Below are 19,961 nucleotides of genomic sequence, written 5' to 3'. Positions count from 1 at the left end.
TTCTGGCCAGGATATCCGGGATTGAATTATCCACCTGTGGAACCAGTGACCACAATCCCAATCCCCTTTCAAAGTTGTCTCACACCTACCTTCCCTTTGTATGGCCATCACAGCCTCCTCTTGGCCAGAATGTTGTAATAAAAGCCACCACAAAGCAAACTTTCCAATCCAACTTTACACATCTATCCATATAATGACATCAAAATATCAACTCGTGTATTCCCTCAGTGACGGTCTTGTGTGTGCCTTTAACCTATTCAACTGATGTCCGGCAGTGCTATCCCAATAGCTGCAGCAAGGCTGGTGGAAGACTGCTGACTTTCAGTGGAGGACACTGCAAATGGCCTTGCTGATTGACCTCGCTGAGCTGGGAGTATGAAATCGAGTGACTGTGTTATTTCTTCTTCACTCTTCTTTCCCGCTCTTTGGTCAACCGCTGTCTGGGCAGGCTGCATTTCTTGGGTGTGTGAAATGAGGAAGGCACAGGGTGGAGTTGTGGTGAGGGGAGGGCAGGAAAGCAAGAGGTGCATCTGAGAAGGAGGATAACATATGAGGATACCAGCATCTGTATCCTTTCAGCCCCGTCACTGGTCAAGGGCTCAGCATGCCCCTGCCAAGAATGGCCAGCATTGTCTCCTCCAAAGGGGTGAAGTGAAGCTAGAAATGGGAGGTGTGGATTGTGATTGGTACAGATTGTTGGTGAGTTCCGGGACAAACGGCACCAGAACGGCATCGCACAGCAAGTTTAGTGATGGGCTAATGTTAATTAACTGTTAGTTAACTATAATAGGCCTATGTGAAATGGATTTGGGCCATTTAAAATCAGTTCCTAATGCAAAACTAGCACAAATAAGCCATCTCAGTTTCACAGGATATCTCGGATGGAAAATAGAAAACTGTTGCAGTAAGACGTAGGTTTTAAATGTGGGGTCTGTAAGGGAATCTTAAGGGGTTTGCAAGGTTAAATTTCTGGTCTGATCATGGGAACCCCTTAAGATTCTGGAGTCAAATATACTATAGGAGAGAACAGTGTCTTGCAAATTCAGTATTCTATACTTATTCTGTTGTTGTTGGTTTACGAGCACTGAATGACTATTCACTAGTTGCATATTTCTGTGAAATTATTACTTACATGACGATGAGGTTAGCAGTGCCTGAATTCTCCCGCAGCAATTCATTCAACCTGATCTGTCGATACGTCTAAAATGGAAATAATAAGTAGTTGGAAATATGTGCTATTTTAACACATCATAAAGTGCAATTATTTGAATGGACGTTATCGCCACAGAGCCTGGATTACTGGGAGCATACATCAGGAACTGTATCCAGAAAATCAGCCCTGAAATAGGTTGAGCTGAGGGAAGTACTCCAAACCTGTAGCAGCATGTCTGTATCATGAAGGACTCTGCAAGCCCATGTCATGATAGTGTGCATGACTACATCACTAAACATCTTTTATGGATCATTCACATCCTCCCAACCAGCATTGCACAATAATACTCAACTAATGTTATAAACTGAAAAATACAATTATTCTCATTATCAACTGCAGACCTTCTCTTGATCCTGCATTGATTATTTGAAAAAATTGTAATATTTTTCTGTGAATGTCTTTGCAGGGCCAGATCCAAGTTTAGTCCAAATCCACAAAACAACAGGGACTTGCAGAAAGCTTTGAAAGAGTCCTTGGCAAACAAAAACTATCCACTATTAAGTTTTACTAACCAAACTAGAATCACAATGCTAATTGAAGTAGGCAGCAAACCTACTGCCACTTTTAACAGCCAAAGATCTTAGCTACAATTGTACAAAGACAAATTGATATTTGATGCACTGACATATATAATGAATTGGATACCTACTTTATTCCAGTCTACACAAAAATTCTTGTACAATGTTTAGACTTACTACTCAACAAGATTGGTAAGGAATTTATCATGTTTTCTATTTTATAATTAAATTACTGTGGTTTGACATGAATTGGTCTGCCAGATGTTATTTTAATTGAGAAATAAAGGCAAAAAGACCAAGGCCAATAGTGCAAGATATTAAGGTTGAAATGACTGAGAGAAAAAAATATGATGCACAACACATGCAACTCAGAAGTGATTAGGTGATGCAAGTTTGGAAGAAAGCAAAGCCAGAAGTAAAAAAAAAATGAGGTCCTAGGGAAGGAAAAGGAAAAGAAGGTCCAAGAGAGGAGTTTTAAGAAGAGTGTCCAGCAATATCAGAGCAGTATTCAAGTCTTACAGACTTGTGCTTTACAGCAAGGTGAAAAACTTTGAAGGGAAGAGTTTGGAACGAAAGAGGGAAAATGATTCCTGTAGGCAGATTTAATAAATGGAGATGAGGAGGAAATTCTATTTTAAGGGCAGAGAAGATAGTGAGGCAAAGAATGTTGATAGATGAGGAAGAATCATGGGCAAAGTCAAAGGTAAGATTTATTTTAGTTTTGACTAGTTGCGAATTGGTTAATGGTACAGTCATCACAATAACAAAGAAACCCACAGAGACCTGCCTCATACCTCGAAAACAAGTAAACGTGTGTTACATAAACAAAATCTAACAGAAGAATGAAACAGGGAAGGCCAGCAATATAGTCTGGGGTGAGAGAAACTCTCTCAATCTTACAAGCTTGAGTTCTTCAAAAGGGACTTTGCCCTTAGTTATTCCCAAAATCTTGAGCACCAGAGGAGAGTATAGATTATTTTTTAACACTGCGAGTTATGATGATCTGGAATGCACTGCCTGAATAGGCAATGGAAGCAGATTCAATAGTAACCTTTAAAAGGGAATTGGATATTGAATAGGAAAAATTTGCAGGGCTACAGGGAAAGAGCTGGGGAGCGGGCCTAATTGGATAGCTCTTTCAAAGATCCGGCACAGGCATGAAGGGCTCCTTCTGTGCTGTTATGATTTTATGAATGTTCTATTTTATGTGATGGGTACATTGGTGAGCAGGCAGACAAGTGGAATTCCTCAGATTATCTTTTACCTCTGCATATAGTTGACACTTCCAACCAATTTTCAATACACTGGGCACTACAATTATGATTAACACACCAGATGTAGTGAGAATTTCATTCTAAGTCAGTCCAGGCATTGTACGTGTACAACAGGTGTCAGCCGTAGCTCAGTTGATAGCACTTTCATCTCTGAGTCAGAAGGTTGTGGGTTCACATCCCACTCCAGAGACTTGAGCATAAAATCTAGGCTGACACTCCAATGCAATACTGAGGGAGTGCTGCAATTTTGTGTGTTGGCTTTCGGATGAGATGTTAAACCAGATTCTCTCAGATAGACATAAAAGATCCCATGGCACTATAAAAAGCAGGAGAGTTATCCCCAGTGTCCAGGCCAATATTTATCCCACAATCACCACCACTAAATGTTCTTTTTATCTTGCATTCTTTTTCTCTCCACAGATGTTGCCTGACCCACTGAGATTTCCAGCATTTTCTGTTTTTAGTTCTTTTTATCTTTCTTGGGGAGAGGCACGATCGAGGTCTCATGATAATTGTTGGTAAGGCATACTGGAGCAGGCACATTGTCTATGGGTATGCAGACTGGCAGCTCCACTGATTCGTGCAGCTTTGCTCCATGGACTATTTTGTTTAGAAACATAGCAGAGCTCAGCTGCAGTGATCACCCACTTGACAACAAGGTTGGCACTGATGAGACAAGAATAATATTGACTGCGGATGAAAGGCAACTCTATTGAGAAGGTGCCAGCTTCCCTTGTTTAAAACTTGTAAACTTTGATCTTGTGTTTCATTCTGCATTTGCCTGTTTCCACATTTAGGTCCAAGTCTAACTGATATGGTGGCAAAGTAGTTTAAACAATTTCAAAAATAACATGCAGAAACCTTCATTCTGCAGATCTCAAGCTCATTATCCGTGATCCTCCATGGTTCCTCCTCCTTCATTTTCTCAGATGCTTCTTGTTCTTTGTCATCCTCGTGAAGTCTGAATGGTTCAATCATTTCTTCAAACGCTGTAATACTGTTAAATACAAACAAATTCAGTAAAAAGCTTGCACAATATTTTGGTGCAATATTGAATTTTTTATTCCAATGGTTATGACCAGCAACTTGTACAATTATAAAACAATGCAAAAATAAAAATAATCTATTAGATTATAATCAGAAAATGGACAGAATTTAGTAACTTTTTAATGCTTTTAGGACCAGTAATTAACTATGCTCCAGGCTCTGATCATTCTGAGATCTAGCCACAAAGTCACTTACTTGTCTTTGCTTGGCTTAGTGTTCATATCCCCGAGAACGGTGATGTCTGAAAAATCTATCCTGAATTTGCTGAGTAAAGTGGCCATTCTGAAAGTCAATTATAAGGTTATTTAATTACTGACAGTATTATCATATTCAAATTGCAAAATAAATGCTCGTGGTGAGGCTTCTCACGTTGCCACTTCTAAGGTATAGGCAGGGTCATTGCCTGAATGTTCCCCTTCCATGCAGAAACATGTTCCCTATAATTCCATTATAATGTACCCTAGTCTTTCTGTGTTTGCAGAAACTATCAGGATCAACATTAAGACACCTGTCCTCTTTCCAGAAAGGAATATCAGTGATGTGAAATGGAAGGCATATTTATGCACTCAATGCACAAGCTGGTAGTAAATGGCTACACTTGTTACTTACATGCTGTACAAGTTATATCTGAAAATTTACTTGGATCTGTAGTCAAACTATCTAACAGATGAATGATGATGAAAATAGAACCAGATGTCTATTATTAACACATCTGTAAGCACACATGCATGTAATGTTTTAGTTTTGCTAAAATCAATAAAATGACATACGTCCTTCTGTCGTGGTCTATCCGGTTTATTTTTCCACCGATGAACACTCTGATCTTGCAATCTTTCCACTTCTTCTTAGTCGTGAGAAGATACGGGATAAGTAACGTCAAACCTATCAAGGCAGAAAACTGTTGTGATATCAACTAACCCAAAACTTTCCTTTCCGGCTCATTTCCAACATAGAACTTAACAAAAAAAAAAGAACTGGGAACTATTACCCTGCTGTGACCAGTTTATTTGTACAACTTAAGGAAATAAATTGCAGAACAAAAGTTATACCTCCATCATCGAAAAGCCACCAGACATCAATAGTCCCTTTGCCCTGTTTCTTCTGGAACTGAGAGCTGGCCTGAAGCAGTTTCTGGTCTGACATGTTCAAAGGCACGGATGGATCTTTAACCTCTAAAATGTTTCACGGAAAATTAAGTATTACAAAAAAATGAAATCATTTTAATCAATGGCAAGTCATTTCAAAAAGGAGGATGTTAGTAGTACACAGTAATTGAAGTTTTACAGTGAACCAAAAACAAATATATAAATTTGTTATTTTCTGCTCATTTTTCTTGATGGCCTGTTTTCAGGCAAAAAATAAAATAAAAGCAATGATCCAGGACACTTTATGTAGCATAAACATTTGGATTAATTAGTTATTTTACCAGGTCAGGCAAATTCCGCCCCCCCTCCCCCCAAAAAATTCATTGTTTCACTCCCAGCCCAAATTTGATTCGCATTTCACCCCCCCAAAATTCTAACATTAGCAAATCACCCAAATATCAAGGCGTGCAGCAGCTATATCTTTTATAGATTTCGCAAATGGACTGATCATAAAAAGGCACCTGGATAATGGAAGAGCTCTCAATTTTAGGTCTTGCAAGTGTCAGTATATGCCATCACTAGATGGTCAGTGCTTGTATTCATCGGGTGATTTAATTCTATTAAGTATAAATAAATTATTCAAGTTCCTGGATCATGACTGTTGATATAATATATTTTTTTTGTCTTATAAATTAGACTTTTTTTTGTAAAGTCCCTATCATACAGAATAGGATTTGTATTTTCTGAACACTGTAAATAGGGATTTACTGTCTATAGGAGGGGGAAAAGTTATTCCTGGGTCAATCACCTACTACTGATTTGAGACAGTAGGGCTACAATTCAATTTTCCAATGTGCTTAGGAACAGAATAAGCAACCTCCTTCCAGTGATAGATATCATAATAAAGCCAACTTCATTCTGCTTTGTCATATGACAAAGCGAAGCACTCTCCGGTAATATAAAATCCCCCCCAGCCCAAATTCATAACTTAAAACAATCCCATCTTCTTTTCCCCCACCTTCAACACACACACCCACATTAAAAAACACAATAACGGATTATGCATACTTTACCATAATGGTTTGGAATATGATCCATATTATGTTGCAAACTACAAATACTACAGAACTGATTGGGAAACTACTGTTTTAATGGAGTTTCAACACAGTGTTTTTTTTAAGCTTTTTGTACAATTTAAATTAGTGTAAGTTATTATAAGCATAGCAAAAGGTAGCAACAAACACAAGTGCATATTAGTTGGTCTGTCTCAGAGAAAAACAAGTTTCCATTTGAGTGTAGTCCTTTGTCATTTCTGATAAAGGGTTACACCTGAAAACATCAACACATCTACTTTCAGGTGTTGATTAAGCTGCTTTCTATTTTCACTATTTTCTGTTTTTATTTCCAATAATTAACATTTTCTTTTTAACCTTGTTTTAAAATAAAACTGTGACTTTAGAAAGTTATCACAGAACTTGTATTGAGCTGTTGGGTTGTTCTGAGCTGGCACTGTTATTCAGCTATTTGAATTGTGCAGCTGAAGCGTTAAAGCAGGAATTGCACAAACATTAAAAAGAATCAGCACCAGCTAATACAGAGGGGGGGTGGGCAGAGCTTTCTGCAAACAAAGTACAACTTAGGTATTTAAAAAAAAAACTACAACATAAGCAATGGTACAAACAAAAGGCAAAATGAAAATTCTGGTTTCTAGCACAACTTAAATAATAGTTAAACAAATAATGAAATGAAAACAAAAGATGGGATGCCTGCCTTTTTTCAAGAGTGGCTGTGTTGACGCCTTGCCGTCATCTTCTTCATCTGCATTATGTTCAAAACAACCAATAAAATAAAAGTTAACTTCAAATGCATCACTAGATGTATTCAAAAAGTAAACATTAATTAACTGGGACCCCAGCTATTTACAATGTACATCAATGATTTAGATGAAGGAATTGAGTGTAATATCTCCAAGTTTGCAGATGACACTAAGCTGGGTGGTGGTGTGAGCTGTGAGGAGGATGCCAAGAGGCTGCAGTGCGACTTGGACAGGTTAGGTGAGTGGGCAAATGCATGGCAGATGCAGTATAATGTGGATAAATGTGAGGTTATCCACTTTGGTGGCAAAAACATCAAGACAGATTATCTGAATGGCGGCAGATTAGAAAAAGGGGAGGTGCAATGAGACCTGGGTGTCATGGTACATCAGTCATTGAAAGTTGGCATGCAGGTACAGCAGGTGGTGAAGGCGGCAAATGGCATGTTGGCCTTCATATCTAGGGGATTTGAGTATAGGAGCAGGGAGGTCTTACTGCAGTTGTACAGGGCCTTGGTGAGGCCTCACCTGGAATATTATGTTCAGTTTTGGTTTCCTAATCTGAAGAAGGACATTCTTGCTATTGAGGGAGTGCAGCGAAGGTTCACCAGACTGATTCCCGGGATGGCAGGACTGACATATGAAGAAAGACTGGATCGACTGGGCCTGTATTCAGTGGAGTTTAGAAGATTGAGAGGAGATTGAGAGGAGATCTCATAGAAACATATTAAATTCTGATGGGACTGGACAGGTTAGATGCAGGAAGAATATTCCCGATGTTGGGGAAGTCCAGAACCAGGGGTCACAGTCTAAGGATAAGGGGGAAGCCATTTAGGACAGAGATGAGGGGAAACTTCTTCACTCAGAGTTGTTAACCTGTGGAATTCCCTACCGCAGAGAGTTGTTGATGCCAGTTCGTTGGATATATTCAAGAGGAAGTTAGATATGGCCCTTACGGCTAAAGCGATCAAGGGGTATGGAGAGAAAGCAGGAAAGGGGTACTGAGGGAATGATCAGCCATGATCTTATTGAATGGTGGTGCAGGCTCGAAGGGCCGAATGGCTTACTCCTGCACCTATTTTCTATGTTTCTATGTAACTGGCTGAGAATGGAGAGATGAATTAAGTTCTGAACATTAATTTAGTACTTGAAGGATGTGTGAAAAAAATTAAAGATGAATGAGCCCAAAGTTGTAGGTTTGATAATTAATTTTGCTGCATTACTTTGTTAACTTGTCTCAAGCACCAGCTCACAGCTCCTGCAAGCACCTATTTGGTCAGAAAGTCATCAGCTAGTTTATATGATATACTGTGGTGGGGGAAATTAATTGAACTGCAAACCATTTAGTAACAGTAGTCCTTGAATATCTTTTTAATAAACTGATTTCTCCTCCCCCAGCTCCAATTTTCTCTCATACTGTATTGTAGGCAGTGATTCAGACAGGGGTATGGAACTACATAGCTACCAATTTGCAGAAACCATTGGGCTGGAGGGAAGGGGAGGCAGAAAGAGAGTAGTAGGACTAAGACATACTACACATGCAAAGCCAGACACAAAAGTCACCCCTGCATGGAACTGGTAGTTTTTAAATCCAGACTCTATCCTCTTATTTTTCCAATTCTTTTTCCTTCTTCAACCATAATTCTGCACAGGTGGGCTGGCAACTTCTGGCAAAATGTCTACCAGAACAAGGAAAATGTATTCACCTCAGCTTGCACCTCAAATATCAGTGTTGAGGGAGTAGTTTCTCCTCCTAATCGCTTTAAATCAACATATACTGGAATCAACAGGCCCTGGTAGACCTGCCCAGGCAGCAATATTTTATGTACAAGTATGTGTGAAACTGCTTTATGTAACCATGGCAGTATCAGAGCCTTGACCACAACTTTATCTAGACAAGAAGTTGGTTGAAAATTGAATAAAAGTTAGATTAAAAAAAAGCCATTATACTCAGATGAAGAAAACATTGGAATGCAAGAATTGTTGTGTGTGTGTGTGTGTGGTGACTGAGTAGCAGATTAGGTCGTGCCTTTAGAATGCAAGTCGACTGTTCAGCTCTGGAACCACTAGAAAAATGGAGAGCCTGCTTTCATCTATAAAGGGAAAGCTTCACAAAGGTTAGGGATACCATTCAGTCTAGTTTCAGCCAGCATGCATGCGGTGATGAGCTGCAAAACACTATTACCCAAAGGGAAGCAAATTTGCCTGCAATAAGCTGGCAGTACACAATTATATTTACAAAGAACATTGATGTCTCAACATTTCCCTGTGTCACCACCAGCTTTTATTCACAGTTCATTGGCAAGATCCTCAGGGTAGATTTTTCAGAGTCTGCACGTCACAAGCGTACATTGAAACATAAGTTAAACTGTAGACCACCGTCTATGATTTCCCAGTATGTGAGAAAACTCACCTCATGCGAAGACTTGGAAAATCTATCCTTAGTCTCATCATAAATTATACATCTGTTAAAATTCTGCAAAATAATTGATGGCCATTTTTGCCATTTGCAATTAGCTACGATAAATTGAAGCATTTAATGAGACATTTTAGCACCTCTCCATTCAATTGTAAAAAATGAGTTCCAACATCTTATGTGGATTTATTTTATGTAAATATTTCAGACTTACTTTATCTAGCAATACAGGTACTAAATTTATAGAAAATTAACCATAGTTCCTTTTGTGGTCAATGCTTTGAGCTACAAGTTCCTAAAAATATATTAGACTGGAAATGCAAAATTGCTTTTCAGCTATCAGGATGTTAAATGATTTAAAAAAAATGTATTAAATAATTTATTCAGAAAACAAATGGGCATTTAATATCTAGTGTATTAGTCTAAAATAAAACTTTACACATCATTGATCACACATCTGGATCTACTGAAATTTTAAAATTTGTAATATTTAGAATAAAACACATGTTGAATCACAGACTTATAATCGAGAGGGCTAATTTATAAAACAGTAAAAAATTAAGTCTCAGCACTGGAACTGCAGTTTAAAAAAAAGGTTGTGGCATTTTCTTTTACTATTGTATTAGAATTTCAGGTGATATATTTATGTTACAACGATGAATACTAATGATATTGGGAGAATCGAACACAAGAATGCAAGTACTCGCCAAGTTGACTGAAATACCCTGGATTAACACTGATGGTCAACCAGCTCCCCATTGGTGCAGAATAACCTTTAACTCATTACACCAAACATTAAAGAGTTAAGCCTGTAGTGATTTCTAGTTTGCTTTGTCAGTACCTGTATACAAAAGATTCTACTAGAGGAATCAGAGAGGAAGTAGCCTTGTACAGTAGAGAGCGTTCACTTCCCAGGATGAAAACAAGCATCTTTCCACCCAACCAAAACTGTACAAGCTCTGCACTTTACCCATGGAGAAATATAGGTGGTTTTATATCTGCAGTGCCACTTACCCAATGGGTACTGTATAGTGATCATAACAGGCACAGAAAGGTTCAAGCATCATCCCATATTCTATTCAACTTTAAATGGAATCCTGTTTGGTGATGCTTGAGTCCTCCAATAGCATGGCTTTCTTTTGTATTACAAAAATATGAAGTATGATAAACAGAGCTGATAACATTTCTGATGTGCTGTGGGAAAATGCAACACTAATGCAATTTTGGCAGAAGACAAATTAAAAATAATCTTGGCAACTGTGAGGCTCACTTTGGTGGAGGCAGGGAGACAGAAATCGAGTGCGAAATTCAATAATTAATTGTAACGCAATTTGATTTTAAAAAGGTAAGGACATAACATTTTTTGCCACCCCAAATGAATTAATTCTTGGTCTTCATTGCATGTGTGCTTAAAACAATTCCCTTTCAGGCAGGCTAGACTTGCAGTACCAGGTTTTACTTTTGTTCCTGAGAAGTACATGGTATCTGCTTGGCACTACCATCGCTCTCTCTTCCTCCTTCTAGCCTCATACTCGATGGCCTCGCAGGGATTAGTGGCTCACTGAGGACTGGCAAGCCTGGACCAACAACTACTTCTTGATAAACCTACTTATAAGCACGAATATGGAGGCGGGAGCTCGGAGCAGCGCGAGTCCGGGGTCGGCGAGAGGCGTACCGGTGCAGCTGCAGGGAGAAGGCAAAAAAACAAAGGTGACGTCATAGCCTAGGGGGTAAGTGATTGGCTGGTGATTGGTGAGTAGTTTTTCTTTTTCTTCTTATATTGGTCAGTAACTTTTAACATTGTTATTACCAGTTTAAGTGTATCTAAGGGTTAAGACATGGCAGGAGAGCTCGGTCGGGTGTTGTGCTCCTCCTGTACCATGTGGGAACTCAGGGACACTTCCGGTGTCCCTGACGACTACGTGTGCGGGAAGTGTATCCGCCTCCAGCTCCTGACGGACCGCGTTGCGGAGTTGGAGCTGAGGGTGGATTTACTCTGGAGCATCCACGATGCTGAGAATGACGTGAGTAGCACGTGTAGCGAGTTGGTCTTACCGCAGGGAAAGGGTCCACAGCCAGCTAGGGAATGGAAGACCAGCAGGAAGAGTAGAGCAAGGAAGGTAGTGCAGGGGTCCCCTGCGGTCATCCCCCTGCAAAACAGATACACCGCTTTGGGTACTGTTGAGGGGAATGACTCATCAGGGGAGGGCAGCAGCAGCCAAGTTCATGGCACCGTGGCTGGCTCTGCTGCACAGGAGGGCAAGAAAAAGAGTGGGAGAGCGATAGTGATAGGGGATTCAATTGTGAGGGGAATAGATAGGCGTTTCTGCGGCCGCAACCGAGACTCCAGGATGGTACGTTGCCTCCCTGGTGCAAGGGTCAAGGATGTCTCGGAGCGGGTGCAGGACATTCTGAAATGGGAGGGAGAACAGCCAGTTGTCGTGGTGCACATTGGTACCAACGACATAGGCAAAAAAAGGGATGAGGTCCTACGAAACGAATTTAAGGAGCTAGGAGCTAAATTAAAAAGTAGGACCTCAAAAGTAGTAATCTCGGGATTGCTACCAGTGCCACGTGATAGTCAGAGTAGGAATCGCAGGATAGCGCAGATGAATACGTGGCTTGAGCAGTGGTGCAGCAGGGAGGGATTCAAATTCCTGGGGCATTGGGACCGGTTCTGGGGGAGGTGGGACCAGTACAAACCGGACGGTCTGCACCTGGGCAGGACTGGAACCAATGTCCTAGGGGGAGTGTTTGCTAGTGCTGTTGGGGAGGATTTAAACTAATATGGCAGGGGGATGGGAACCAATGCAGGGAGACAGAGGGAAACAAAAAGGAGCCAAAAGCAAAAGACAGAAAGGAGATGAGGAAAAGTGGAGGGCAGAGAAACCCAAGGCAAAGAACAAAAAGGGCCACTGTACAGCAAAATTCTAGAAGGACAAAGGGTGTTAATAAAACAAGCCTGAAGGCTTTGTGTCTTAATGCAAGGAGTATCCGCAATAAGGTGGATGAATTAATTGTGCAAATAGATGTTAACAAATATGATGTGATTGGGATTACGGAGACGTGGCTCCAGGATGATCAGGAGTGGGAACTCAACATTCAGGGGTATTCAACATTCAGGAAGGATAGAATAAAAGGAAAAGGAGGTGGGGTAGCATTGCTGGTTAAAGAGGAGATTAATGCAATAGTTAGGAAAGACATTAGCTTGGATGATGTGGAATCTACATGGGTAGAGCTGCAGAACACCAAAGGGCAAAAAACGTTAGTAGGAGTTGTGTACAGACCTCCAAACAGTAATAGGGATGTTGGGGAGGGCATCAAACAGGAAATTAGGGGTGCATGCAATAAAGGTGCAGCAGTTATAATGGGTGACTTTAATATGCACATAGATTGGGCTAGCCAAACTGGAAGCAATACGGTGGAGGAGGATTTCCTGGAGTGCATAAGGGATGGTTTTCTAGACCAATATGTTGAGGAACCAACTAGGGGGGAGGCCATCTTAGACTGGGTGTTGTGTAATGAGAGAGGATTAATTAACAATCTCATTGTGCGAGGCCCCTTGGGGAAGAGTGACCATAATATGGTGGAATTCTGCATTAGGATGGAGAATGAAACAGTAATTTCAGAGACCATGGTCCAGAACTTAAAGAAGGGTAACTTTGAAGGTATGAGGCGTGAATTGGCTAGGATAGATTGGCGAATGATACTTAGGGGGTTGACTGTGGATGGGCAATGGCAGACATTTAGAGACCGCATGGATGAAGTACAACAATTGTACATTCCTGTCTGGCGTAAAAATAAAAAGGGGAAGGTGGCTCAACCGTGGCTATCTAGGGAAATCAGGGATAGTATTAAAGCCAAGGAAGTGGCATACAAATTTGCCAGAAATAGCAGCGAACCTGGGGACTGGGAGAAATTTAGAACTCAGCAGAGGAGGACAAAGGGTTTGATTAGGACAGGGAAAATGGAGTACGAGAAGAAGCTTGCAGGGAACATTAAGGCGGATTGCAAAAGTTTCTATAGGTATGTAAAGAGAAAAAGGTTGGTGAAGACAAACGTAGGTCCCCTGCAGTCAGAATCAGGGGAAGTCATAACGGGGAACAAAGAAATGGCGGATCAATTGAATAAGTACTTTGGTTCGGTATTCACTAAGGAGGATACAAACAACCTTCCGGATGTAAAAGGGGTCAGAGGGTCTAGTAAGGAAGAGGAACTGAGGGAAATCTTTATTAGTCGGGAAATTGTGTTGGGGAAATTGATGGGATTGAAGGCCGATAAATCCCCAGGGCCTGATGGACTGCATCCTAGAGTACTTAAGGAGGTGGCCTTGGAAATAGCGGATGCATTGACAGTCATTTTCCAACATTCCATTGACTCTGGATCAGTTCCTATGGAGTGGAGGGTAGCCAATGTAACCCCACTTTTTAAAAAAGGAGGGAGAGAGAAAACAGGGAATTATAGACCGGTCAGCCTGACCTCAGTAGTGGGTAAAGTGATGGAATCAATTATTAAGGATGTCATAGCAGTGCATCTGGAAAATGGTGACATGATAGGTCCAAGTCAGCATGGATTTGTGAAAGGGAAATCATGCTTGACAAATCTTCTGGAATTTTTTGAGGATGTTTCCAGTAAAGTGGACAAGGGAGAACCAGTTGATGTGGTATATTTGGACTTTCAGAAGGCTTTCGACAAGGTCCCACACAAGAGATTAATGTTCAAAGTTAAAGCACATGGGATTGGGGGTAGTGTGCTGACGTGGATTGAGAACTGGTTGTCAGACAGGAAGCAAAGAGTAGGAGTAAACGGGTACTTTTCAGAATGGCAGGCAGTGACTAGTGGAGTGCCGCAAGGTTCTGTGCTGGGGCCCCAGCTGTTTACATTGTACATTAATGATTTAGACGAGGGGATTAAATGCAGTATCTCCAAATTTGCGGATGATACTAAGTTGGGTGGCAGTGTGAGCTGCGAGGAGGATGCTATTAGGCTGCAGAGTGACTTGGATAGGTTAGGTGAGTGGGCAAATGCATGGCAGATGAAGTATAATGTGGATAAATGTGAGGTTATCCACTTTGGTGGTAAAAACAGAGAGACAGACTATTATCTGAATGGTGACAGATTAGGAAAAGGGAAGGTGCAACGAGACCTGGGTGTCATGGTACATCAGTCATTGAAGGTTGGCATGCAGGTACAGCAGGCGGTTAAGAAAGCAAATGGCATGTTGGCCTTCATAGCGAGGGGATTTGAATACAGGGGCAGGGAGGTGTTGCTACAGTTGTACAGGGCCTTGGTGAGGCCACACCTGGAGTATTGTGTACAGTTTTGGTCTCCTAACTTGAGGAAGGACATTCTTGCTATTGAGGGAGTGCAGCGAAGGTTCACCAGACTGATTCCCGGGATGGCGGGACTGACCTATCAAGAAAGATTGGATCAATTGGGATTGTATTCACTGGAGTTCAGAAGAATGAGAGGGGACCTCATAGAAACGTTTAAAATTCTGACGGGTTTAGACAGGTTAGATGCAGAAAGAATGTTCCCAATGTTGGGGAAGTCCAGAACCAGGGGTCACAGTCTGAGGATAAGGGGTAAGCCATTTAGGACCGAGATGAGGAGAAACTTCTTCACCCAGAGAGTGGTGAACCTGTGGAATTCTCTACCACAGAAAGTAGTTGAGGCCAATTCACTAAATATATTCAAAAGGGAGTTAGATGAAGTCCTTACTACTCGGGGGATCAAGGGTTATGGCGAGAAAGCAGGAAGGGGGTACTGAAGTTTCATGTTCAGCCATGAACTCATTGAATGGCGGTGCAGGCTAGAAGGGCTGAATGGCCTGCTCCTGCACCTATTTTCTATGTTTCTATGTTTCTATCAACTACAACAAATCAAGAAGTGATGCATCGCTTACAAAAAGACAAACTTTTAAGGCAGTTGCCACAAATTGGACAGTTTTATTCACACTAGATAAATAAACTACATATCCCATGCGTACAGACATCTACTCAAGTGTTAACTTAAGATGGAGGTTCCATTAGTGCAATGGATACGCACGTCTCCCTATCTCCTCCTCAAAAGTGTCACGTTTTTGTGTTCCATCAGATGACCCAGTAACAAACTACTACATTTACTCCTTACTGAGCCAGGGTTATGGAACTAATCATTAGAGGACAGCTACTTTAAACTATATTAGGTTTCATGAAAATTAAGATTAAAAATGAGAAATGAGGATGCAATTATTTTAAGTAACATCTGTTCGGCAGCTGAGTTGCATTCATGTTTAAACTGTACCTCACGTACTTGCAGTGATCTGTTAAACCACAAGAGAAAAAAAAGGGGTTATGACAAATTTGTCCAAGATAATGCTTAGGTCACAGTTGAAGGTCTGAGAACTGATTGGGCACCCCATTATAGAAGGGGCATTAAAACCACAGGCAGCTTACAGCATAGATTCACCAGGGAGGAGAAATTATAGTTACAAGGCAAGACCCAAGACACTGGGATTATTTCCATTGGCTAAGAAGTAATTTAATAAAGGTTGTTTAAAAATATAAGGGATTTTAATAGGGTATACAGGGAAAGCTACTTCCTCTGATTGGGGAAAGTCAGTGATGAGACATCAATTATTTAAAATGGTAAGAGAGACAGAGATTAGAAGAATTTATTTTTATATGGAGAGTTACAATGAGGAAGGAATGCTTTGCTACAGAAAGACTTGCATTTATAGCGCCTTTCAAGACCTCAGGACATCCCAAAACATTTCACAGTCCATGAAGTACTTTTTGAAGTGTAGTCACTGTTGTAATGTGGGAAACATGGCAGCCAATTTGCACACAGCAAGCTCCCACAAACAGCAACATGATAATTACCAGATAATCTGTTTTAGTGATGTTAACTGAGGGATAAATATTGGCCAGGAGACCAAGGGTAACTCCTCTTCGAAATAGTGTCATGGGATTTTTACATACTCCTTAAAAGGGCTGATGGGGCCTCAGTTTAACATCTCATCCGAAAGACGACACCTCTGACAATGCAGCATTCAGCACTGCACTAGAGTGTCAGCCTAGATTTTTGTGCTCAAGTCTCTGGGGTCAGACTTGAACCTACAAGCTTCTGATTCAGAGGAGAGCACACTACCAACTGAGCACACAGACATTTCATTGCATCTTTTATAGAAAAAGTGATTATTTAAAGCAGAGAAATGTAACAGGGAAATAGGGAAAGAGCAGGGCAGTGGGATTAGTTGTGGATTGCTCGAGTAAAGAGACTACACAGACACAATGGCTCAAATGGCTTTCTTTGGTGCTGTAGACTGCTTATGGCTCTATTCAATCATTGTATAATCAATAGTAAATAGTACCTAAATGAAATTGAAATGAGGGTTGTGACCCCTCCCCTCTTATAAATACCTACTCTGATAATTGCAATACTGAAAAGGAAAACAGCAACTGGGGTGAAAGGAATCGAGGGAGCCGTTGATTTAATGAAAGGTCGGGTCTTGCGATGGAGACAATGGGAAAGAGAAACTCCAGTCTGTGATAGGCATAACCCTATCTCGTTTGGAGAGGATTCGCGGTAGTTGAATGCAATTTCCAGGAATATTTTTTTTTTTTTTTTTTAAGTAGCATGGTGCATTAGGAACAGGGTCAAAGGAATAGATCTACTACCAAGCAAGGCGCAATTAGAGAACCATAGCTAATTAGCCTCACAAATTCTAAGGCGCGAAGTTGCGTTGGAAACTTCCCCCAAACTCTGGTTTCTTCACAAATATATACCAAATAGTACACATCAAAATTTGACTGATGCGATGAACATCAAATGCGACACAGTTAATTCATTATTTAAGACAGTAACTATTAATAAATAATTATTGATTTGGTTATGAAGGTCATGTGATGCACTAATACTTCTTTCCACTGAGGAGCTTTGAACCATCAGGAATGGCACCACACATTGCAACATAAAGCATAAGCACCACTATTACGAGCACTGGCAAATTCTGCAATATCATGTCAGCAGTTATCAGGAATGGAGAATGAAGCACTACCAGCACAGGAAGGTGAACTGAAGAACCATTTTGACTGGATTCTGTTGTAGTCTAAATTCATGTGGAACAGGTGAGTACAGAGGTCTTTGGGGGGGGGGGGGGGGGGAAAAGAGTGTTAGAGCAGCAAAATAATATGCACAATGCTTCTATTCAATTTCATAATTCTGTAGCTTTGAGGTAGTCGATATATAAAAATATCTGCAATCGATGGACTGCTGCTTTATAGACTGCCTATCACTAATCCCTACTATAAAGTGGGGGGTGGGGGATTGGGGGGAGGGGGTGGGGGGAGAAGTGCCGAGTACAATGCCAAGTAACAGTGGTCGGAATCCAATCTTCAGTGACAAATGGATTGAACAACAAAAGACAATATAGGTTGAACCTCCCTTATCCAGAACCACCCCTTGACAAGAACCATTCCTGGCCACCGGGTGGCGCATGCACAGAACTCCGACATGAACAAATTGAAGTCCTTCCTTGCTGTCGACTCCCGCAATCGCTGGCCTGACCCCGCGATCTAACCCCTCCCCCATGATCTCTCTGCCGCACTCCCAGCCCCGATATTCCCTTGCTCAGTACCTGTACCATCCAATTCAACGTGACCACACCTTGTCCGGAAAAATCCCTTATCCAGAACAGGCCGGGTCCTGAGGGTTCCGGATAAGGGAGGCTCAACCTGTACCTTCAAGTGCACTGTGGCTGTATCAGTCACAGTCAGACCTCTGGGCATCTTAAAGGGTTGAGCTTGCAGGTATTGGAAAGACTTCAGTTATCCATTCCAATAGGCAAAGTTTTGTACTTTGGAGTCATAAAAAGCTAGGTCTATTCACTTTAGAGATATAGATTCCGGGTGATTTGATAGAGGTATATAAAGGACGAGATTGTATTCCTGTTAATATATTTAGGGAAGATCAGGGATCATGTGCATACATTACACAAGGCTAGGGATACACTGGATGTTATGTGGTTCTTCTTTCCCCAGAGAAGAGTAGAGCTTTGGAACAAGTTGCCGGTTCGTGCATAAGGGGGTTGAAGAGGAATTTTCAACAAAACAAAAATCCGTAATTCGCCTTGGTTTCTCGCCTCTCCCAGGAGATTACATGGCTGTGGATGGGTGTCTAATCATGATGCTTCAGGCACCATGGTGTATTTTCCTGCTCGTCATATTCAAAAGGTTGTATGTTTGTAGAGATTTAAGGATGCCCTCAAAGCTTGGTCACCATGGACTCTTGCTAACTAGCCTGAGCAATACATCATTGAAGCTACTCCTTACCCGTTATCCCCACACCAAAATGAAAGGACTTTATGCCCTCTGCATATTCCAGTGCACATCCCTACAAGATGAAACTCCCTCCTCCTTTTCTGCTACTACACAGGGTGTCATAAACATCACAAGTAGGAGCAATCAAGCACTTGACAAGTGTTAGGTACGTCATCAAAATACATACACAGCAGGGGCAATTTTTACATCAATTTTTTCACTTGATTTTCTGCATGCGTTTCATTTATTGATAAATAATCGGACAAAATTTTGATCTACAATATGTGGAGCGAGGTGTATTTGATATGTTGTCTCTCACTCAGTTTAACTCTATGCTGTATTTGCAGTGATATGATTATTTTTAGTACCATTGTCTAATCGATGAGGTGATAAAATTTTATTGTGATTCGAGATCAGGCAAAAAAATCTCATTAAATTGAAGTGATGGGCGGTGAAGTCGTCACAAACCTAGTCAGTGTCATCGCATCACCTCCAAACACAGGCCTTTGGAGCTCCTCCTAGTCCACAGCCAGGGCATGGATCCATTCTTCACTTATCTTGAAGTCAATGCACCTCTAATTAGCCAGGTTATGCAGCACGCATTATACCACAAAGAATATGCAACAACTCAGTGGGGGCAATTTTAACTTTTATCAGCAGGCTAAAAATGGGCAATAGCGAATCGGCAGCTGTTTTACACTTTACCCTTTATTTCTTTTATTTGGGAATGTTTTTTGTCTGACAATAAAAGTTAAAATTACCCCCAGTGGCTTAGATTGCAAAGTGACATAAGATACTTAAATAGCTGCTTCAACAACCAAATATTTGCCATATAAAATGAGCATGCAGAGATGTGTACTTGGTTGTACCTACAATCAAATGCCAACTTGGCATTGGGTGTGATGTAGAAAGGCAATGTACATGGTTTCAAGCCATATTTAGTGATCCACAAAGCCAGCCTTGCAGTTAATTTTCTTGCTAAAACAAAGCTCATTAAGATTGTTGCAGGGTAAAGGTATTCCGCAGTCACCCATTTTTTTTTAGGTGTTGTACACTACCTGAATGTTGAAGAATTACAAACCCTTACTGTGGCTATATTCCTTTGGATTGCAAGAAAATCTCTATTGGGTGAAAAATTTCCCATCATTAATTTTACAAAAATAAAAGCTGGTTGGATTATGACTTTTAGGAATAGTGTCATTAGATTCATTTAAAGGACAGGTCCCCTAACAACTTGCTAAATTAATTGACTTTCACAATTGAAATTTTAAAAATGCATGTCACTATATTTCC

General features: G+C 40.8%; 1 protein-coding gene across 3 annotated transcripts in view; it reads right to left on the bottom strand.

Annotated features, from left to right (window-relative positions):
• Window positions 1-19,961, bottom strand: part of slc12a2 (solute carrier family 12 member 2) — a 257,401-nt gene that overhangs the window by 8,633 nt on the left and 228,807 nt on the right. For 2 of the 3 annotated variants that reach the window (XM_070881565.1, XM_070881585.1), the window contains exons 21-26: window positions 6,908-6,955; window positions 5,102-5,224; window positions 4,823-4,934; window positions 4,248-4,334; window positions 3,867-4,002; window positions 1,133-1,200 (exon numbers count right to left, since the gene is read on the bottom strand). In XM_070881565.1, coding sequence (XP_070737666.1) covers window positions 1,133-1,200; window positions 3,867-4,002; window positions 4,248-4,334; window positions 4,823-4,934; window positions 5,102-5,224; window positions 6,908-6,955 — 574 coding nt within the window. The remainder of the gene's footprint in view (window positions 1-1,132; window positions 1,201-3,866; window positions 4,003-4,247; window positions 4,335-4,822; window positions 4,935-5,101; window positions 5,225-6,907; window positions 6,956-19,961) is intronic. The other variant, XM_070881575.1, reaches the window with a different exon arrangement.

This window comes from Pristiophorus japonicus, chromosome 1 (genome assembly GCF_044704955.1).
Source record: "Pristiophorus japonicus isolate sPriJap1 chromosome 1, sPriJap1.hap1, whole genome shotgun sequence".
Taxonomy (NCBI): domain Eukaryota; kingdom Metazoa; phylum Chordata; class Chondrichthyes; family Pristiophoridae; genus Pristiophorus; species Pristiophorus japonicus.
The sequence above is the reverse complement of the archived record's forward strand: the minus strand, read 5'-3'. Positions and strand labels throughout refer to the sequence as shown.